General features: G+C 40.9%; 1 protein-coding gene and 1 long non-coding RNA gene across 2 annotated transcripts in view; one reads left to right on the top strand and one right to left on the bottom strand.

Annotated features, from left to right (window-relative positions):
• LOC124264026 (receptor-type tyrosine-protein phosphatase T-like) overlaps positions 1-20,159 on the top strand; it is a 31,545-nt gene extending 11,386 nt beyond the window's left edge. The window contains exons 6-27 of the mRNA XM_046698746.1: positions 514-660; positions 1,010-1,156; positions 2,159-2,308; positions 2,936-3,073; positions 4,033-4,135; positions 4,800-4,864; positions 5,388-5,779; positions 6,288-6,375; positions 6,581-6,657; positions 6,789-6,825; positions 7,334-7,431; positions 7,703-7,828; positions 10,415-10,560; positions 10,796-10,931; positions 11,984-12,127; positions 12,247-12,280; positions 13,912-13,976; positions 14,905-15,030; positions 15,120-15,245; positions 16,018-16,157; positions 16,463-16,598; positions 19,053-20,159. Coding sequence (XP_046554702.1) covers positions 514-660; positions 1,010-1,156; positions 2,159-2,308; positions 2,936-3,073; positions 4,033-4,135; positions 4,800-4,864; positions 5,388-5,779; positions 6,288-6,375; positions 6,581-6,657; positions 6,789-6,825; positions 7,334-7,431; positions 7,703-7,828; positions 10,415-10,560; positions 10,796-10,931; positions 11,984-12,127; positions 12,247-12,280; positions 13,912-13,976; positions 14,905-15,030; positions 15,120-15,245; positions 16,018-16,157; positions 16,463-16,598; positions 19,053-19,124 — 2,693 coding nt within the window. The 3' untranslated portion in view covers positions 19,125-20,159. The remainder of the gene's footprint in view (positions 1-513; positions 661-1,009; positions 1,157-2,158; positions 2,309-2,935; positions 3,074-4,032; positions 4,136-4,799; positions 4,865-5,387; positions 5,780-6,287; positions 6,376-6,580; positions 6,658-6,788; positions 6,826-7,333; positions 7,432-7,702; positions 7,829-10,414; positions 10,561-10,795; positions 10,932-11,983; positions 12,128-12,246; positions 12,281-13,911; positions 13,977-14,904; positions 15,031-15,119; positions 15,246-16,017; positions 16,158-16,462; positions 16,599-19,052) is intronic.
• Positions 7,030-22,700, bottom strand: LOC124264036. The gene is made up of 3 exons (XR_006895029.1): positions 22,688-22,700; positions 12,163-12,169; positions 7,030-7,129 (listed from the first exon to the last, which is right to left on the bottom strand). It is a non-coding gene; the product is annotated as an uncharacterized LOC124264036 (long non-coding RNA).
• Between the last annotated feature and the right edge of the window lie 868 nt (positions 22,701-23,568).

Here is a 23,568-nt window from a genome sequence, read left to right as displayed (position 1 = left end):
CCGGGGAGCTGAGATTGATAACACGATGTTCAGTTGAGATTGACATCCAGTGATCGAGGGGAAAAAATATCAGCGCCTTGTGCATGCACTTGTTGCGTGGATATGTGCGCTATATGAATATCCTATGACAATGTCATTGATACGACAGAGTTACTTCCGTTTGCTGTTTCCCTAACCTAATTTGCAAGTTCGCTTTCTAACGACTGAACAGATTCAGCTAAACCAATCACGCTTAGTCATACTACGCTCCAGCAATACTTGTCTAATGGCGGTAAACTAAAATGTTACGAACATTTCTCGGCTTGCCGCAGGACTGGTCACTTTTTTGGACAGCCAGTCTTTGCACAAATAAGATTTAAAACTATTTATACACTGAGAATACATATAATTTCAGACTTGAACAAGTTACAAGTTTAAAAGTTTTTACAAATATTCAAAAGAATCAAAGGAAGGAGGTAACTGGGATTAGAAATATGGTTGTTTCACTGAACATGAAAAACGTTATGTTTTCAGCGTGTATCTATGGCAGTTATGGAACAAACTGCAATCAGAAGTGTTCAGACAGGAATTGCAAGGGCGACAACTCTAGCTGTGACAGATCCACGGGGGAGTGTGTTGGCGGCTGCAAGGCAGGGTGGAATGGAATAGACTGCACACAGAGTAAGAACCCGAGTTTAATAACATTATTTCCAATACATTTAACCTTATCGATCTGGCTGGTGTGTTCTTCAAGTACCTCAAGTGAGTGAGGGAATATGGTTTTACGTCGCTTTTAGCAATATTCCAGCAATACTACGACGGGGGACAACAGAAACGGGCTTCACACATTGTACCCATGTGGGGAATCGAATCCGGGTCTTCGGTGAGACGAGCGATCACTTTAACCACTCGGCTGCCCCACCGCCCCTCAAGTATCTCAAACGCGACAAGCACCCAACCACAGATGAAGTGTTTATAATCAGAGTTCACATGTTCCCTCTCTGCTATTGTGTTAATCAAATCGTTTCAGAGTGCGTAGTTACCTACGGAGACAACTGTGCTCGCCTATGCTCTGCCAGAAACTGCAGTGGAACGTCGTCATCCAGCTGTGATCACGTGACGGGGAAGTGTGACGGAGGCTGCAAGCCCGGCTGGAAGGACAATGACTGTACAACAGGTCAGATTCGATCTTTGGTCTTGGATATAATCCTTTCTAGTCTACCCACTTTATCACACTGTTAATGCAAATTGAAAAAAAGCTAAAGGAGATATCAGTATAAGCGGGACTCAACTGCGAGTGTGTGAGTTTACGCAGCCCTCAGCAATATATTCCAGCAATATGGCAGCGGTCTGTAAATAATCGAGTCTGTGCCAGACAATCCAGCATGAGCATACGATGACATGTGTCAACCAAGTCACCACCCGATCACGTTAGTCGCCTCTTACGACAAGCATGGGTCGCTGAAGACCAATTCTAACCCGGATCTTCACGGGTCAACCCATCTGTGAGTATGTGAACAGTATTTCACCCAGATCAAGGCTAATGCAAGTTAGGAATTGATAACACATAAAGGGTCTAAAACGTGTCGACACATAACAGTAAAGGAACGTCATATGTATATAGGTAGACATACATACTGGCAGGTTACAATGTTGTTGGGCCCATTTGCAAGATGCTCGTGGAATAAGCATGTAAAAAAAGACCCCTCCACCCCACCTCCCACCCCACCCAGACACACACACCCACACAACCAAAAAACGAAAAACGTGTCGACACATAACAGTAAAGGAACGTCACATGTATATAGGTAGACATACATACTGGCAGGTTACAATGTTGGGCCCATTTGCAAGATGCCCGTGGAATAAGTATGTAAAAAAAAGACACCTCCACCCCAACCCACCCAACCCACCCAGACACACAAACCCACACAACCAAAAAACGAAAAAGACCTAACCTAACCTAACCTATTACCAAGGCAAATGTAGGCTACGTTCTCCAGCTCCAACAACACCACGAGCATATATTTACACGAGTCACTGTCTCGTAGGTATGTTAGATGCAGTTCTCAGTGAGGTGAGCATATACTTCCCTGTCCTCCACAAACAAGTCCAAAGGCAAACCAAGTAAATCGTGTATAGTTACATGGAAGGCTAAAGTCAGTTTCTTTACATGCAGTGTGCACCCAGGGGTTAGAGTACGGAGCTGACTGTGTGGGTAACTGCAGTGCCCGGATGTGTGAAGGAGGGTCGGGCATCTGTCCCAAAGATACAGGACGGTGTGATTCTAGCTGTGAGTCGGGGTGGCAGGGTGAAGACTGTTCACAGGGTAAGAGTCAACAACAATTTGTATCAAACCTGCTACGGGTTCTTAATGAAAGCATCGAAACTATGTTTGGTTTCAAAAATATATTTCAGATTGTAACAATAATAATATTCAGACTAAACGTAGTTATAGTGTGTTAAACACAAATAAACGTTTCCTTACATACGGCTTCTGTCACGTCAGACACGGCTACTTGGAGCAATGTGAAGATCTAACATTGGGGGAATCACGAAACATGAAGGATGCTTAAAAAGTGGATGATTGCTTTTTACTGCTTGATCAGTGTGTTTAAGTCCACTGAAAATAAAAACGGGGTTACTTATAAATATCCAGTGGTCACCGTTTACCGTACCTTGACGGCATAGGACGTGTTTAATAATATTTACTACTTTCTCTTACCCATTCTCCATAATTTACATAATTTATGTTTAAATATTCCCAACTGCAAGCTAACACAACATTTAATCACTTGCTATCCTCGACACAAATTCCTACATTCAGAGTACATTTTGATAGGGCGGTACATGTATGATGTGCTAAATGAATATCATAGAACATATTACAATAACAATATCCGCATCTTTTGTGTTACAAATGTAATGTGTAGATGTCTGTTCACCAACGTTCCAGTCTGTAGTCTTGGTTCATTCGGTGTCAACTGTACTGGAGAATGTGGAGAATGTCGTGACGCCAGCGACTGTCACCATGTCAACGGAAGCTGCCTCACGGGATGCAGCGATGGGTGGACTCACCAGACATGTACACAGAGTAAAATACTCAATACTTCTTCAGTCCTTCAATCACACTCTGCCTGACTGACTGAGTTTAGTTTTACGCCGCTTTTAGCAATAGCTTTTAGCAATAGTCCAGCAATATCACGGCGGGGGACAACAGAAACGGGCTTCACACATTGTGCCCATGTGGGGAATCGAATCCGGGTCTTCGGCGTGACGAGCCAACGCTTTAACCACTAGGCTACCCCACCGGCTACTTTGAACCACATGACCCACCATGGCATTTATTACATCGTGTAATAAGATGTATATAGTATTACGACATTCGTGAGGTCGCTTTTGCCTCGGGTACAGCTATGCCTTTCGTAAGTGAGTGTAAGAAAAGGTCTGTAGTGCATCTGAATTTTTTCATAGACAGACCTAGCTTGTCATTTAATCATCATTTGTCACGTACCATCACGTACTATGACATGGCTACATTCTAATGGCGGACATTTTCCCCGTGCATGGCAACGGTCAATATTCATGTATATTACAAGCATCAATATTATTTCCCCAAATAACTATGAAACTGTAAAGTCAAAATTACGTTACAGTCATCGAATAACCTCGAAATACTTGCAAACATGTTCAACTAATTAGAGTTGATATTCAGTTACTGCCAGCTGAACATAGCACATACTCTATAATTTAGCATATCCTTCAGTAACACTTGATGTGATCACAGAGTTATATAAACCTGTCACCACTATTTTCCTTTCAAATGGAAATATTCGATTGACAATATGGTTAACGTAGGACACGTGTCATCCGACGCACACGAAAAATATTTTATCTGCATTCTGATAACCAGCAGCGCAATGAAGTAGTGAATAAACAAGGAATGCCTTGTTCTTCTAAGACAATGGTGTTATTAATTAATCTTTAATGTCTGCAACTGTGAACAAATGTGTTATATAATGCTTAAGATAGATGTTCTTGCTTCTCTTCTAGAGCTGGTTGAAACACCATCGTCCAATATAGGAGTTATAGCAGGCTCTGTAGGTTCCAGCTTTCTTGTAGCAGCCATTGTTGTTACCGTCGTTGTCTTACTCAGGTACGAAGGACATCTTGATATAGTATATGAATTGTGACAAGTAATAATGCTTTCACTTGACTATTTATACTAGCGAAACATCGTATTTTGGTCTTTGTCACAGTTCACACGACACTTTAGAATTGATCTTCAGTAATGCGTGCTTGTCATAAGAGGCGACTAACGGGATCGGGTGGTCAGGCTCGCTGACTTGTTTGACACATGACATCGTATCCCAATTGCGCAGATCGATGCTCATGCTGATGATCACTGGATTGTCTGGTCCAGACTCGATTATTTACAGACCGCCGGCATGTAGCTGAAATATTGAATACCAATCACTCACTCACTGCAAATGAAAGTGTGCACGAGTGTGCATGGATACGACTTTCCTAGTCATACATTATTAATTTGAATTATAAGGGGTTATGTGCCTCGTAGGTACCTATAGATTGTATGCATAATCAAACAAAGTGTGATTTAGTGATTAATATTTTGAAGCCGCACCAATACCAAGCAATATATCTGCCTCATATCAAACATCACATGGATTTTTAGACAATAAGGGAACGGTTAGCCTTTCTAGTTCTACAATGAGGCCATTACATGTGTGGGTTATACAATACCATGTTTGTTCTCTATGTACACAATAAATTGTACTAATGCATTTCGTTCTTATACGAAGACGGCGGAGACATCCACACTCAACGAAAACAGATAAACATGCAGATATATCCCAAGAGCAGACAGGTCCGTATAAAGGAATAACAGAGAATCACATTGAACTGTCGTGGATATGAGTAATGCTTTCTGCATCCTCTGTAAGAACCGTTAGGATTATGTGGGTTATTCATCATTGCTTAAACCAGATCTGGTATACTTTATGACTTATTTGTTATATTATGATGCAACGTTTCGGTATACATTCTCTTTGTACAATGCCATAGAATTTAAACCGAAATGTCAAATCATAACATTATAAAGAAGTTGTCATCTATAAAGCATCTTCCGTTTCTTATCAGTTGAAAACTAAACTGCAGTTCCAAAGATCATATGTCTTAGTACATGGAGAAGTTGCAGTCAACACTACCAGCACATTCCCTTCAGTCATATGTTATATATTGTATATATGTATATAATTGTGTCGATTGACTTCCAATCAATGAGTTTAATGATCCACTTCAAATGTTAAATATGTTATATTAGAATAATTGTGTCCACTGATTTCCATTCGATGCGTTCAATAATTCGCTGCATGTTATTTGAGCAACAGAAGACACTCTATACATGGTGGAAAACCCTGTGTATGACAGTACTATGGATGTGGACGAGAAACACGATCTTGAGTATGCCAATGCTGTAGACGTGGACGAGAACCATGAACCTGTGTATGCGAGTGCTGTGGATGTAGACGAAAACCAAGACACTGTATGCGCCAGTGCTGTAGATGTGGGCGAGAAGCATGACGTCGTATGCACCAGTGCTGTAGATGTGGAGGAGGCGAACGAGGACGACGCGGAGAGGGATGATGTGAAGGAGGACCACAGTGGCACGTACTACAACATAACAAGTGCTCCTGCAGTAACACTGGTGTCCATAGAGCAGCTGGGGGATCGGATCAAGGAGCTGCAGGTGCCCGTCGGGGGATTCCAAGCAGAGTACCAGGTACATGGTTGATTGGTTGGTTGTTTAACGCAGCACTCAGAAATATTCCAGCAATATGGCAACGGTATGTATGGACCAGGCAATCCAGTGATTTACAGCATTATCATTGATCTACGCAACTGGGATACAATGACATGTGACAACCAAGTCAGCGAGCCTGACCACCCGACCCCGTTAGTCGCCTCCTACGACAAGCATGGGGTGCTGAAGACAAACCAGGTATATGGATCGTATGAGATAATGGCGTATGAATTCCTCCAGTGAAAACATACGCCGTGACCGTCATGATGATACAATTCTTTGACACGTAATTTACAAATAATATTTTTAATATTTTTTGTGATTTAAAACATGTAGCTTATAATGAAGCAATTTTGGCCATAAAGCTACGATACATTTTCTCATTCATGGTGGTTTAATGAATGTTATTCATTTTAACTATACATTAGGACTTCATATTTCACTCATTGTACCCTCCTCCTGTAACCTGATACGAATTGATTTCCAGAAACTACCCACTACTTTCACCCGTTCCTACAACGACTCTCAGCTAGATGTCAACAAGTGGAAAAACAGATTCCTTAATTATTACCCATGTAGGTATTACTGTATTTTCTAAACAGCTCATTTTAGACAGTGGTAATATAGAACAACAGAAATGTGTAAAATCAGTTGGTTTGATTGACTGAGAAACATAGATAGTTGCAATAATCTAGATGTGACGTATGTAATATTTTCGCTATTGTCTCCTCATCAGTACACAAGACGTCTCTGTTTATGGCCATGTTTCCTATATTCCAGATGATGACACCCGGGTCAGGTTGCAAACACTGCCAGGCAAGCCTGGTTCTGACTACATAAATGCAAGCTACATTGACGTTAGTAGGATTTAACATTAACTGATGGAATTGTTATACTGTTTACCTTTAATGACATTGGGCACCGTTAAATGCTATGCGATGTAGTGTAGTGTGTATTGTACCGGAACTTCTCCCCCTTCTGGTTTCAGGGCTACTCCCAACCTAAAGCCTACATTGCAGCGCAAGGTACCGTCACTTCTCTGTATTGTATCTATGAAACTCTGTCTGGTCGGTGACAATGATATTGTAGGAGGAAATCAGTCCACGAACTCAGTGAAAAATGATCCTGTACAATTGAGGTTCTATAAGTCCTGAATCGTTTGTTGTCCTCCAGGAGGCAATTGCCATCTATATATGTACATCCTTTGCACAGGGTACAGATCTATATTTTTATCATTGGTAGTTAAATTAGCAGCTCAGATTGTTAATGGCGGTATCCTCAAGGGAGGTTGAAGTACCGTAAAGTTATTGTCCTCCTGAGAGGAGATGTCTAAAATAGGTTTCTACTTTTAAAGATGCATGCCAGCTAGTTTCAACTCTTTTTTGTGATACTGTAGTTATTTTACAGTCCGTCCATGACTGGATATTTAACTACTTGCATTTATTGTGTATGTACAGTATTTCTCGTCACTATATGGCCGAAATATTGACGAGGTGACGTTAAATGTTAACTCACTCACTCACATCTGCACAGGTCCTACTGAACAGACGCTGACTGACTTCTGGAGGTTGATCTGGGAAAAGAACTGTACAAGAATCATCATGCTGACTAACCTCATGGAGATGGGAAAGGTCAGTATGTACCTATTTCACTGAGTACTCTTATAAGAGTAAACATAGCCTTTTTATTGTCCATGATAAGTTTGAAGTAAATAAAACAGTAAACAGTGTTCAACAATTCAAGACAATTTTTGACCATTTTGAAATAGACGCAAGGCGGAATTACTTTAATATCACTGATTCTCGGACTGATATTTTGAGTTTGCGGACATAATTTAGGTCCACCTGTGTAACAGTACTAAGAAGTAAAGGACATACTGTAACATGCCAATTCATGTGTCAGGTGAAGTGTGTAACATACTGGTCGGACAAAAGAGATTTGACTGTGGGGAATTTCCACATCGTTGTAACTAACTCAAGCCAGCGAGCACATTGGGTCGTGAGAGAACTACAAGTCACAGATATGAAGGTAAATATACTCTCCAAAAAAGAAACGCATATAGGAATTTCAACTGTATTTTTATGTTTATTTTGAAACATCTTGTAGGCCAGGAATTGCACACTGGGAATGCAGACTTATCCGTCTTTGGCACCAACTCGAGGAAAGTCAGTTTGAGTGTCACATGGAGACGTGTGGTGGCGCTGAAGTCAATACCTCGTGTGACCACCGTGGGCATCCAGAACTGCACGGCATCGCCTCGGCATCGAACGAATAAGTCTCAGAATCTCGTGTTGCCCAATCGCAGCCCACTCTGCCTGTAGTGCCTTTGCGAGTATCTGAAGTGTCTGGGGCTGAGGGTTACGGCGTCGCACCCGTCTGTCCAGGGGGATCCCACAGATGTTCGATCGGGTTTTAAAAAAGTCCGGTGATCTTGAGGGCCAGGGGAGCACATTGATGTTGTGGTTCTGGAGGAAGTATCTAGTGTGACGTGCTGTGAGGGGCCTGGCATTGTCCTGTTGAAACAACTCCCTCTGGAGATCAATGATTGGAAGGAGGTGTGGGCGTAGGATTACGTCACAGTACCGTTGAGCTGTCAGGTTTCCCTGGATCATCATCAAATCACGTCTCCTACGGCAGGTGATCTCCCCCCCTCCCCCCCTCCCCCCACATCATAACACTGTCCCGGCCGAATCTGTCCACCTGGGGAACGCAAGCGTCGGCGAAACGTTAAAGTCGACGTCTGTACACCCGCATTCTTCCATCGCGTCATTCCAATAGAAATCGTGATTCATCACTGAACCAGATTCTACGCCAATTCGGTAGGTTCCAGGCCTGAACGTTGGTGCACCATTGAACTCGATGTCGATGATGTTGTTGTCGAAGCACAGGGCCAAAATAAGGTCTTCTGGCACGTACACCAGCCTCTCTCAACCTGTTCCTGATGGTCTGTGCAGAAAGCCTCCTCAATCCGGGTATTTGTCGAGCGGTACTGGTCGCCGTAGCTGTTCGATGACGCAGGTGATGTACCCGGATGTAGCATTCTGCCGGCGATATCTCTCCCAGAGCAGTGAAATGGTGCTTTGGTGAACATTCATGCATCGGGCAACTGCACGTTGAGACTGGCCAGCGTCAAACAAACCAATGGCGATATGACGGTTGGTTTCACTTAGACGTGGCATTTTGCGTTCGTCAACAATATTCCAAATACAGTGAATAATCGACAGACAGCGATCAACCTTATATACCCATCATTGAGACTATCTGATCCCCAACTTTCACGTGCATTGCATGTGAATTGTGTATTCTATGACACTACACGCCGAAATTTAAAATCATGCTGTTAAATACGGATATTTTAGGGATGGTGCGTTTTGTTGTGATGTTTCAAAACATAAACACCATAGGACTCATAAACAGAGCAAAACCTTTTGTAAAATGAATCACGTTTTAATTCATTGCTACATGACATTGCTATTTTCACGATGCGTTTCTTTTTTGGGAGAGTATATATATAAATCGGGGTCTCCTTTCACAAAGCACTATGGTCATCTTAAGTCAGTAAAGTAGCCTAAGTGCACTGTTAACTAATGGGAGTTAAGGTTAACCTTATTAAAGGTTGCTTGGTGAAAGGAACCCCTGGTTGGAAATATGGTCAGTGCAAAAGGATCAGGTCAGCACATTAGCCTCTTTTCACCTACATTTCCCCATCTGAGATTGAGACTATCATTGATGTCCCATACGAACATCATCATATTCTTCGATACGTCTGCATTGCCAGACAAGTCGTCTCTTTGTGAAGGGCTTGTGAAGAAGGTTCCATTGACAACGAATCACCCGGAGATGCTGACACTGCAGCAACTACGCCAAGCTCTCATTCAACCTATGCTGACGTTTAAAATCAGTTTTAACTCGCCACTGTTAAATACGGATATCAAAGACGAGAAGGGGATGGTGCGCATTTTTGTTGTGATGCATTTCCTGGGCACTGAGATGGAAAAGGCTATAGAGGTTCACACGCAGCCATATGCTGGACTCATTGCCAAGGAAGAGACCCGTGACAGTTGTGGATGACACAGACTTTGCTCATCTTGCTTCTTCTGCTCCTTTTGCCAATACATCATGGAAATGCAAACAATCACGTTTCGTACCATGCAAGAAGGTCTTAGATTGATCTATCTCAACATTGCTTCTTCCTACACGCTATTGGATGCGACTCAAGGCCATTTTCACGTAAATTTCACCAGCTTAGAGAGCATGGTTTCTTTGGGAGAGTATATATAATAAATCAAGGGTATATCTCTCCTTTCACAAAGCACCTATGGTCATCTTAAGTCCAACCAGTAAGTGTGGACAGTAGCCCTAAGTGCACTGTTAACTAATGGGAGTTAAGGTTAACCTGCCTCACGTATTAAATGGTTGCAAGTTATGGACACAAGGTGACACAAAGTCATCCTCAATATAAATTTTGTGTGAACCCTGAAGCTATAGCCTACACTACTGAAATGATGTGTTCAGCATTATGCGAAGCAATACTATTTAGAATTAATGGCTACTATCATAATGCAGTTCTTTTTTAACAACTTAATCCTCACGTAAATTTTTGCATGCTCGAAGACCAGCACTTGTCGGTGCTTCAACCAATTCCATTTTACAACTTGGCCGGATCATGGGACACCCGAGGAGACCGCCTTGACTGAGTTTCTGTGGCTGGTAAGGAAAGCGCCCATCACAAAAGATGACTCTCTACTGGTGCACTGCAGGTAGGGAAATTAAAGAATTGCACCCTGAATTGTTACACTTATAAAGAACTATCATCTATTTTGGTAACCCACATCAAAAGTGTAACAGCATGTACAGACAAAAAATCGTTCATTTCTTGGTGCGTAATATTGGCAGCATTTGTTCATTTATTCGTTTTTCTCATGAATAGTGTTTAATTCTCTTGTTCAGACACGTAGATGCCATAAACATGAACGATAATAATTTTAATCCCAGTGCAGGGATCGGCCGAACAGGAACCTACATCGCTGTGGACTACCTATTGGACCAGGCTCTGGCTGAAGATAAGGTCGATGTGTTTGGTTGTGTCTCAAAGATGAGAGACCAGAGGAAGGGCATGATACAGACCAAGGTAAGAGTTTCATCTCAATGTGAATGTTCGTTTTTGCGCCGATGTTCTATATATAGTATGACCAGAAATTATTGAGAATTTTAGGAATATGTTTAATTGGATTTCTAGTATAAACAACCTTGACCAATTATCAAGCTTGGTTTCATTCAAGAGAGACAACTCCGTTCATCCTTTTTCATTAGTTTGTGAAGAGTTATTCCCCTTTGTTTACTTGCTAGCAGACGACATTTTCAGTGATCCTCAGTATGGATGATTTAGAGAAGAGAAAGTTGATTTTAGAGTATTATAACAAGGACATCAGATCGGCTAAAGTGATTTCAAGTAGAACAGGCATCCCTTTGTCCACTGTTTATCGTGTTTTGAAAAATATTGCAAATGGATATGGCATTGAGCACCAGGGAGGCGCAGGTAGGCCCAGAAAATTGACTGTCGGTGACAGGAGGCGGCTTGGTATTCTTGTTTCTAAAATCAAACGAAGGAGTTTAGAAAACTTAAGGCTGGATATGATTGATAGAGGAACTGTGGCTGTTTGTAAGGAGAAAATTAGAACTGAGCTGCATGCCATGGGTTGGCAGAAAAGTCGAGGAATTCCATCACCGATCATGAAACCTGAACAAAAGGAGCGAAGGTTGAACTGGTGCTTACAACATAGAAATTTTAACTGGGAAGATGTTTGGGGACTTATGAAGGAAAGTGGCAATAAGAAAAATCTGACACATATTGCTGAAATGAAAGAAGAGGTGGTCCGATATTGGGACAGCATGGACCCACGACTTTCTAACTTCTTTGATCAGTAGTATGCCCCGCGGCATTGAAGCCTGCATTGCTGCCCATGGTGACTTGACAAAATACTAACTGTTCACCTGTCGTTGAATCTGGAGTTATGTTCTGCGAATATTCACATGTAATACGTGAGTTACAATCTTTAAATTCTCAATAATTTCTGGTTGTACTGTAAGAATACATATGAAGCAAACAGTCCACAGAAGAACTGTATGTCTCACATTTGCATCAGCTCACGAATGTCAACGGTCGTTTCATTATTACTTCAGGACCAGTACAAATGTGTTTACATGACCTTGCAAGAGGCTCTGGAGTTTGGAAACACAACCATGGATATGCAGGAGTTCAATCAAAATCGAAGTGAGAACAGAACCTTCAAGATGGGACGCATAGAACCCACACAGTTAATACAGGTAGAGGCAAAACATTGAAATAATATACTACGGACAATTCCCCTGAAGTATTATGATAATTATATAATTCTTTGTTTCCTGTACTGTAAAAAACGTATACCTTTCTCAATATCTTTTAGATCCTGAATGCTAAAGGAGAGTTCTCAAGAAAAGGTAAGCAAATGAAGCGTTCCCTTGTAAATATACTGAGTCAAAAAAAAGAAACTTCACAAAATGTAATTTGAAAAATAATGAATAATTGTTCTATGATGATACATCTATGTATCCGAAATGGGATCCCTATCTTTCGACTCCAGAAAAACGTTAGCAAAACCCACTCAAATCCATCCATTCGTCGTGCAAATGACGTTAGTGCCAAATCAGGTTTTGCACGTGCAGTCGATCACGTGATCTTCGCATCGAAGTTTTCTTCATATGCACGTGTTTGCATTGGCCTCAAGAATTGAAAAAACACTTTTAAACCACAGTTCTAACGGTACTTGAAATGCCACAATTGTCAAATGTGCTACGTGAACGTGCCGTTGGCATGTTGCAAGCGGGAGGATCAGTTATTGACGTCGCAAGAGCAATGGGATGCAGCCGTCGTAGTGTGTATGACTTGCGAGGTCGTCTACAACAAACTGGCACCACTTCTGATCGCCCAAGGTCGGGTCGTCCACGTGTGACGTCACGAGCAGAAGACCGTCAAATCGTCCTACGTCACCTACGTGACAGATTTCTGCCGGCTACACGAACCAGGGCTGAGATGTTTAGAGGTCGACTGTCCTCACAGACCATTCGAAATCGGTTGCGGGCTGCCAATCTCCATTCTCGACGTCCATATCGTGGGCCAATATTGACGCCGTTTCATCAACGTCAACGTCTGCTGTGGGCCCAACGTCACCTCCGATGGACCCAGAGAGACTGGAATCGAATCGTCTTTAGCGATGAATCCAGGTTTACCCTCAGATGCGCGGACGGCAGGCATAGAGTCTGGAGACGACGTCGTGAACGGTATGCCCAATGTTGTGTATAGGAAGTAAAAAGATTCGGGGGCGGAAGTTGCATGGTGTGGGGTGCTTTCTGTGGGAACAACCGTTCCCGACTTCTGGTCATCCGTGGAAACCTCACAGCTGCTGCTTACCGCGACCAGGTGCTCACCCCTGAACTCGTTCCTTTCATGGCGGCTCATGGCCCAGGTCTACAGTTCCAGCATGATAATGCTCGGCCGCATACCGCGATGTTGACACGAAATTTCCTTCAAAACGCTGGAATCAACGTCATGGACTGGCCATCGAGGTCCCCAATAGAGCACGTTTGGGATGCACTTGGGAGAAGGCTTCGTGGTCTTAGGAACCAACCTCAGAATTTGCAGGAACTTGGCGCTGCCTTGCAAGAGCAATGGCGCAGAATCCCCAACCACGTGTTCACAAGCATCAGGCAGTCGATGAGGAGACGGTGTTTGGCAGTGGTGAATGCGCGGGGCGGCCATACACGATATTGAACTGTGAAATTTCGCATTTTTATTCTTGTGACTTGACATTCTGTATACCCATGTTTTGGAACGGCGGTGTAGCCTAATGGAACTGATTATGGCACTGTCAGTGTATTGAGTACATCACAGATCTCAGCAATGAAATAATAACAATTTAACCATCTTACCATCTCTTGTTCTTTTATAGTGCCCTGAAGAAAGAATGTGAAGTTTCTTTTTTGACTCAGTATACATACCACTTGGTTTAACAGTTCCATTCCGTTCCATACCATCGATGCAGAAAACCTGACGTCTATAGCTGTTGTTTCAGAAGCCAAGGCCAAGGGGGATGTATACGTCAATGGGCACTCGCACATTCTGGGTGCACGGTCACAGGTGAGTGTCTTATAGTCAGCCACGTAATCGGTAATCAGACATCTCCGGTCAGGAACATTGACATCAGTGTTCGGATGGGTATGTCACGACTGTATTCACTCCAACAACGTCCATGACACTTGGTCTGTGCCACTACATTCTGAATGAGCAATATTATTATTATTGTATTGTTATATAATAATATATTCATATAGCGCCGAGTTCCAGCTAGGCTGCTCACAGGCGATTTGTTTTTCCCTCGATCGTAGGATGTCAGTCTCAACCGCACTTCGCATTATCAATCTCAACTCCCTGGAACAGCATACAACTCTTGCTGCCACTAGGCGCACCGAGTTAATGTGGCTTTCCCATCCGTAGGAGGTACCCATTCACATATGGGTGGATTGGGACACACAGTCAGAGTTCTTTGTCCAAGTTTACTGCACATTGCTGTATCCGCAGCTAGGTGTTTGCACGTATTCATGTGGCCACCATCTGGTCATATACCAACGGAACGGAATATATGATACACACGGGGATGCTTTGCAGTTGTGGAAAGTACATCGTGGTATCTTTGCAATCTCTCACACATACATGAGCTGAGCCGGTATTACGACTGCCCTGGACAACCGTGACCCTTGACTGCAGTGGTGTAACTTAAACATATAGCTAACGTAAACCGTTGTTTATTGGTCGAAAGGGGCAGTGGGGAAACCTCGTGGTTGAAGCGTTCGCTTGTCACGCCGAAGGCCCTGGTTCGATTCCCCACATGGGTACAGTGTGTGAAGCCTCGCTGGTGTCCTCGCTGTGATATTGCTGGAATATTGCTAAAAGCGACACATACAGCTTTCATAGTCATAATGTGACTTTACATATCAATCCTCCCTCTCTCTAACCATGTTGATAATGATGGATACCATGTAATGTATACAAAGTATTCTTCCTTCAGTCTCACCTGTCCATGAAAGGCTATCTGCTGACTGAAGCTCCCTCCGTCAACACGGCGTCTCTGTTCTGGAAGCTCATACAACAACAGGAGTCTTCTACTGTCATTGTCCTGCCAGACTCGCACCAGGTGAGGGGCTGTCTTTCACTGACAACTGTTTCACTCAGGCGAGCACACTCGGTGAGGTGTTCCATTTGAACCGATAACTATACTTTCAGAATCTGTCCAGCTATGTGCCATCTCCAGGAGACAGCCTGAACCTGAGTCCAGTCAGTTTGAGATGTTCAACAGAGAACACAATCAACCCCGACATCGTGCTCAGGAACGTTAACGTACAGATTGACGTAAGCTTTCATTTTGCTATTCATATGTTAAAATTTGTCTCCAGTATCTTTGCTCATTTATGGAGGCACAGACAAAACACAAACAATATTGAAATCTATTCGTGTAAATAAATACGTTAACAATAGAAACTTCAAAAAACTCTTATTTAATCATTATTTAACCGTAGACAACATCATGAAATTACTGTTCACCGAATACAACACAAATCTCACCTTAACCACCTTAACGTCATCAACCAATCAAGAAATAGCAGTCCGTTAGCTCGGATGGCCTATAAATTCCGGTTTATGGACATATACACAAAACATATAATTGCTTAGTTACCGAATGAAATGTAGCGAAATCACGGTGAAGAACTTACATTTATAATGAATGGATACACAAGATATCTACTATAGTTACCCATTTTTAGAAAACATTTGTTGTTCGCCAAGGGTTTCCTCTGTCGACAAAGAATCCAGTATATCATACAATATAGTTTTCGTTTCTAAGTAAAGTACCCGTGAAGATCCCGTTAGAATTGGTCTTCAGCAACCCATGCTTGTTGTAAGAGGCGGGATTGGGTGGTCAGGCACGCTGACTTGGTAGACACATTTCATCGTATCCCAATTCCGTATAACGATGCTAATGTTGTTGATTACTGGATTCCCCAGTAAATACTCGACTGTAAGACCACCGTCATATAGCTGGAATATTACTGGTGTTAAACAACAAACCACCTCGACAAATGAGTAAAACAAAATGTAATTCTTACAATTCACCGTTGAACAGGACCGTCCGCCATCCCCAGTACATGTGTACATAATGAACCAGTTTCCAGAAGACTCCCACTCCATGCTGTTGGAACTCCTAGAACAAGTAGACCTTCATACGACTGGGGATGAATCCCAACCAGTAACTGTCATCTACAGGTACACTTAAGATCTTTGTAACACACGAGATTTCAGCTCTAAACTATTGTGTACCACACCGTGATCCTCCACAATTCCTTTTGAGCCTTAGATATAGCATGTCAAAGGATGACAGTAATTACTTGCGGTTGTTCCATGTTATAATTGTTAGTAAAATTTGTTGAGATGACAAAGTTGTACACGCCAGCTTTCCTCACAAGAGAAGCAGGATGAAGATCCTGGAGTTGAAGCCGACCAATTTAGAAACTGTTTGATACTGATGTCAGGTTGCGTAAAGTATTTAAAATACATATTTTATGTTGAAGTGATTCTGACAGAAAGAGAGGTGCAATGTTGTGCATCCTGAGCAATATTGTTCAAGGCCTGAAGTATGACAAAACAGTTGAGATCTACAACAACATGAAGGCTATGTCGCACTGCCTGGATCAAGATATCACACAGGTATGTTTACCATGAAGTGTCACTGTAGTTTGGTATGACATCCTAACAACCATATGAAAGTCCGACTTCAGAAATAGTTGTGCTTTTTAGATTTCTTGATTGAAGCAAGACTTACATTAGATTTTGAAAAGGAGAACTCCTGTTCGAAGTCAAGATAAATCAACTGTGTGTCCAATTCAAGGAATACTAACGTTGACTCCAAAACTGCAATGACCCGTGTAATGTTATGTAATCAGTCAATCATGACTTGGAATAAACCAATTTTAGGAGATAAACTGGTTGAGATCTAAATGTAAAGATTTACGACGCAAGTTCATGTACAAAGAAATCTGAATATCCTCATTTAAGATAGGTTTCATAAACAGGTAGAACGTTGTATTACCTAACAAGCGGCTATTACCGAACAAAATGCCGTTTCCATACATTTTTCTCAACTTTTTCTACGAGTACAGCCTTAGAGCATCCAGCAAAACTGTCGTTTAACATAAAAATATTAATCGAAGCAAATAGACGGAGAAGAAAGAGATAAAGAACAGGCAAGACATCTTACGCGTAATGCCTGTATGAGCGATTAGAGGGCTAAACCAACAAGTCTAGCTGTCTGAAACTGGGATACGTCTTGACGAAATGCCTTCATATCAATGTATCGTACAACAAAGCCCTACTTGCATATATTTACACAACTTTAGTGTAGCTAAGTGAAGGTAGTACAGGTTGTCATGTTCGACAAGAATTGTATCTAATTAAACAACAAGAATCGGCAACACTAAAACGCGTCCTGCTCTAAAAACACAATCATTATTTCATCAAAGAATACGTCACATTTCCACATAAGTCATACTCCAGAACTGATTAGTTAAAACAATACAGACAACAACTCCAACAGTATGGCTGCTTATATTTCCATCTCGAACATGCGGGTTGGGGCATGTCGATAAATGTTTGAATTGCCCCATCGGGACCTCGTGTAGACGTCAAAAGGACTTTGGTGAGAGTGGTTTCATTCCTATGTGCACACTACTGACCAACGGATACCTTGCATATTATGTATCAGACACGATAATGTTATTTAATACTCATATTACAGTTACATAAAGCAGTGTTAGCCGATACTCAAAGTGACACAAAAACGTCAAATGTTTGTTGGTCTTTCATAAACGTGTTTGCTTTGGCCTGTAAGAGTTTTAAACGACGGCAGCTAGGTTATTATCGTCCATGTTCAAATAAGTAATTCCATGAGAAGTTACTTTCTCAACACCAAAAGACAAGCTTCATCAAAATACATGCACGTCAGTAACATTGTCAACCCTGTAATTGGTACTGCATATTTGTACAATTTGTGCAGAACATTGGCGATATAATGGAAGTGAACACGCTTGTATCACCATCAATAAATGCTTCAGAGAATGACAATACTTTGTAAATGTATGTTTTTATCTTTCAAAACGTTGACAAATTTTGTCTTCAAATAAATGACGAGAAGTCGATCGAACTCTCATCTGGAATGTCATATAGTAAATCATGAAATATATTAGTAATTTATTCTTGCAAGAATAATCTTAAACCGTATCCTTTTTCAATAGAAATTTGTTATATTTCACAAAATACTGAGGAAGTACAAATAACGTTTGTTGCTTTCTACACAGGCTTTGTATTGCACTCGATTATCAGGGTTATCCTGAGCAAGTGAATGTTCTGTAAGTGAATATTCAAATAACATTTGTAACAAATGTTTTCCTGTTGACTTATTGCGGAGCCGTATTTGGTGTTAGTTACATCCTCGATAGAGTTTACGTCTGTGGACCTCAATTCGTTCTTTACAAATACTTCCTGATATGTTTAGACCGACGCATTACCGTTATACATGTGGCAAATGCTGGCCTATAGATGCAGTAACTCTTCCCTCGTTCCTTTTACTTAACCTTACATGATTGTAAATATCAGTCACAGGAACGAGGAAAGAGTGCGTTGATCTCCCGTTTGCTTCGACGGATCGTCATTTTTTTTCAATGACACTTCGGCCACAACGCAATTTGTATGGCACACCTTCCTCAATAATAAGGGCGATCGGACGAGTCAGCAAGAGTGGAAATACATGAACATTTGACAATGTGAAATATCAATCAGGAATATGATTCCCACTGAAGGGTTCTTTGTTAACCGTACTTCTTGCTTCATATAATGAAACAGCAGAATAAGGAGGGATATAATGTTGTCATTCAAAAGTCATGTAGCTGTGATCTCTTCCTGGTTATAAACTCACTATGGAAGCTGTTTATAATGCCCATTGTATCATCATTCATACTTAACCTTGGTATTTGAACTTATGTTTTGCACATATCATGTTTTCTAAGCACATTGCTTTGAAAACAGAATTATAATATTCAAGTTCGATGACATAATTACTGAACTGAAACAGGTATGTTATCTCTAGAAACATGTTTTATTCTTCAGGCGGACGTTGCTCTTTGTTATGACGTAGCTTGGGCGTTCATAGAGTCCCAAAGCATCTATGCAAACGTGTAACAAGCAACTATTCTCCTTCATGGACCAACAAACCCGAAGTCTCCAACTCGCAGACCTGATTTGATACCATCAGCACTCCCATTCGTAATGAATTTGTATTTGTTGTCGCGCATGTAATTTGTCCCAACATTTGCTCTTATTGTACTGTTATTTGTTAATGATTGCCATATGAATAAGTTGACCATCGATCCTTAATCCTGGATTCACCGATTTATATCAAAAATACATCTTAAAATGATCTTTGTTTCGTGCTTGTTTCATAAGTTAGAAGACTAGTTTTATTATTTTGTAAAGAATGTTATACTTTTGACATACAAGTAAATATATTGAGGTCACAGAAAAATCATATCTTCAGGCATAATTTCTTAAAATTCTGTGTTTGTATGTGTGTGATTGATGATATCACCTATAAAATATGTAATAAATTTCAAATTCTGTCATCTGTCTGGAACTGAGGCCTCACTCACACGTGATTCGTGACAATTACCACATTATAAGGTTCATTTTATATAATGTGAATTATATCACCGAATGATATTTTTTGTATTAAACTACAAGAACGACACACACATGTCTCCTTACAGCAGGACATTGATGGCATCCGATCGCTATTTTGTACCTGTACCTGTTCAAAAGTTTGAAATAAATCTATTGGAAGATAAATAATGTGCACAAACACACGTATCACCCGTTTTCAAATTGTGTTTATCTCACCACTTGTGCCAACGGTGTCGGTTGTTTGGGCATAGAATGCAAAATCAGACGTACACGCAATACAAATATCTGGACGCCATTGTAAAGACCCGCCTCAAAACTTCAGTAAACACACAGTTTACACTCCAGAAAAGAATTAAACATACAACTTTATGGCTGATAATTTTACCAAACATTTATGCAAAATGAAAATTCATATATAATTCATAACGTCAAACTAGAAAGACATATGTGTCGGTTACTCATGCATGGTTCAGCTTCTCGTTGCGTTGTTGCTGTTCTTATCATTTTTTCTGTTTCCAATAAAGATATTTGATACTATATTGTATTTCGTTTACATTTTTAATATATTCATAACATGTATTTTTCTGCATGATTTGATATCTGTTGTTAATCAGCCCGCGATGACTAGTACCGTGATGGGGATGTTATTGGGTAACATAACAGTACTGCAAAGAATTCATTATCATATGTCCGACGACAGATCTGTATGGTCGTGTAGGCCGGTTTTGTATGTATGGAATGCAAACATTAATGAAACGTTTCAAAAGACTGGGATCACTGTGAACGCTGATACTCATGAATATGAAACGACTAATGTAACAACTGTAGATAAATTAAATACGTGTCTCCTGACTTACTGTTCTGAAATGACATCGCGAAATGAAATGACTGAAATGATCAGAATTGGTCCTCTGAAGATTGATAGTAACAACCACATGGAACGGACGGTGTATGACATCCTCAATATTAAAATACTGATACGTGAAGATCAGCTTATATTTGATAATGAATGACTTAATCAATGAATTAATAATTACAACAACAAACGAATGCTTTACAACGGACCATTTATTAGACATGTACACGTTTCCATACAACACGCTTTATATAAGCCCAAAATACATCAGATGCTTTAAATACGCATTTTTAAAAATTCAATAATTCAAACATTCACAGCTGTTCCAGGTGCTAAGGAATCAAACTGCATGTACAACCAGCATAAGCAGCCAGTCAACTGATGGCAGAATAATCGTGTGAATCTCTATGTGTAGATCTAAATACAGATGAGGAGGTTCAAATGATCTCTCTTAAATCATGTTCAAATGGGTAAATTAGCTTAAGGCAATTGGCTATTTGACGCTTGTTGAAAGATACCAGTTCACATCAGAAGCTTCGGTTAATACACATATATACCAAATGCCCTCTACCAAAAGTCCGGATATATATAAAAGTAGCCTCATTCATAATATATAATAAGTGTTTCTAATCCATTGTACTTGGGCTCTGAGAAAAGTCGGCAGCTCAGTAAATGTCAACAGGTTTTAGCTGCTCAAGGGTGGTCATAAAAATGCAACATTCATTTACCACCATTTCTCTTTGGATCGGCATCGTTTAGTGAGAATGATTATAGATTTTTAAAACCCAATCTTATGAATGATACGAACCATTACTTGCTCGGCAACACCACATTTAGCAATATTCCTACTGCTGTCCATAATCAATCGAGTTTGAACCAGACATTTCAGTGCTTAGTGCCAAGTTTTCCCTTGTGCGTTATGGGTGCATCTGAACTAAATTCAGTCTTCTAAAATGTGTCACAGAGTCATACATTAGAATGACAGTATTATACGCATTAAGCAAAGCTATGAACATTTGTTATCGTTTCCTGTCAGTTAACTCAACTAAAAGAGTATTTTAAAATTATTGTCCCCCCTGAAAGGATACGTAAGTCCTGAAACATGCCAGACAAAGTTACCAGATTATTTAAACGTAGTATTTCTGGGATATTAATTCATGGCTAAATTCGACTACAATCGCCAGTGGCTGAAGTGATGGTGTAGATCCAGCTTGGGTCCATGTAGGTAGCACAGGCACTGTAAGTCCCCATGGTCCCTAGTATGGCGATCTACCTTCAGCTATGATTACACATTGCCATTTAGAAAGTGGTCAAATGTAACATATGTTAGATTTGGGATTACACTTTCTTAGCAAAGTACAAATTCTAGTACTTTTTGGGTTGAGTCCCATCCAGGATTCGAACCCACACCCTCAGGGTCAAGCACCTAATCGCCAGCACACAAAGTCAGCCGCCTGAATTGAAGTCGGGTAACTGGTAGTCTAGACTGTGGACTTTGTGTACCCCACTGATAAGTGTAAATAGGCACGGCTCCCACGGCCGAACGCTATGTATGTATTATGAATTTAGAACCAGTTTTAGTCACGATATGGCTGAAATATTGCCGATGTGACTTTAAATCTTAACTCACTTACTCACTAACTCAACAAAAACAACGTCTTTCTCTTCCCTTCTCTGAACGTCCGCTGCATCTGATGGAGTGCATTCCTCAACGACTCCATATTTAAACATCAGAAAAGCTGCAATATATGCAGCAGCAGACAGGAATTGTAGTCCAACGTCCATGGATTTCATACGATACCGTAGGCTTGCAAGATCATACAGTGCGCATGCGCCAACATCCCCACAAACTGTATGCCAAAGTGTACACGAACTGTCAATGACCTTCCCGTACACTACTGGCGCTGGAAGAAATCCTGGGAGAACGAACAATCAAATGAATAGCATATCTTTGTAACGAAGTCCATTTACGTTGTGTAAATTGGCAAACAAGCATCTGTAATTGATATAATACCTATTTCAATCTGCTTTTGTAATTTTGAGACTCGGGATAGTTCTAAATTAGATCACGACGAAATATTGCCGTATGATTTTATGTTTTTCACCAACAAAACATTTCAGGCCACTCACCTAAAAGCCCATTCAGGAATGTCGTCAAAGCAACAGCTATGGGTTTATCACGTGGTTGAACCGTTCTGAAAATGAATACAGAACATTAGAAGCTGTAAAACCAAATAACTTCTTGATCACATGGAGAGATTCATGCAAAGAAAGGTTCGGCTTATAAACATGGTAATAACCACGCTGATAACTACAACTGAAAATATAATAATACCACTTATATTTTAGAAAAAATGTTTTTCGGTGATATAGCCTCAACGTTATCGTACAACTCTTGTATTCGCATGAGCAAGCAATGATAAAGCGAAACAGCGGTAAATATTACAATACTATCAGCAATAATAGGAGATGACACGACAATCAAAGCTTTTAACATTTTCAACAATAATCCTTCGTGGATGGATAAGTTTCAGCTGGATCAGGAACCCATTCCATCTACCAGTTACAGTTCCTTATCAAGACAAACCCCATTATGTTCTCTAAGACACTTCAGGAGACTGTCCCGCCTAAAAAACACCAACAGGTCGTGGAAAGAACACCTACTTGATGAGGGTCATGTAGATGGGCACAATGGAGATAGTGCCCGCGACCCCTGACACCACATCAACGACGATGTAGGGGTATAGGTAGGGACAGTCTGTCTGGCATCTGCCCAGTGTGCCTTTCTCGCCAGGAATATGGCTACATTCCATGAATGTCTGAAAAATGGGCACCCTAGTAAATTACTGACTTTCAAACTTTTTCATGGGGAATGACACGAAACCCTGATAGCTGATTTGTTCAGTGAAGGATGTTTATGTAATGATATACTATCCCCAAAAAGAAACGCATAGGCCATAAATCTGTTGCGAAAATGTTGTATTTTCTAACATGGATAACTCGTCCACAAATAGACTTTTGTGCATGAATTTTTACATGAGTTTAGAAGAAGGCAATGTCGATACAACCAAGTGGATAATTTTAGATCAC

Source organism: Haliotis rubra, unplaced genomic scaffold, assembly GCF_003918875.1.
Source record: "Haliotis rubra isolate DU_JTF1 unplaced genomic scaffold, ASM391887v1 Scf903, whole genome shotgun sequence".
In the NCBI taxonomy this organism is placed as follows: domain Eukaryota; kingdom Metazoa; phylum Mollusca; class Gastropoda; order Lepetellida; family Haliotidae; genus Haliotis; species Haliotis rubra.
The sequence above is the reverse complement of the archived record's forward strand: the minus strand, read 5'-3'. Positions and strand labels throughout refer to the sequence as shown.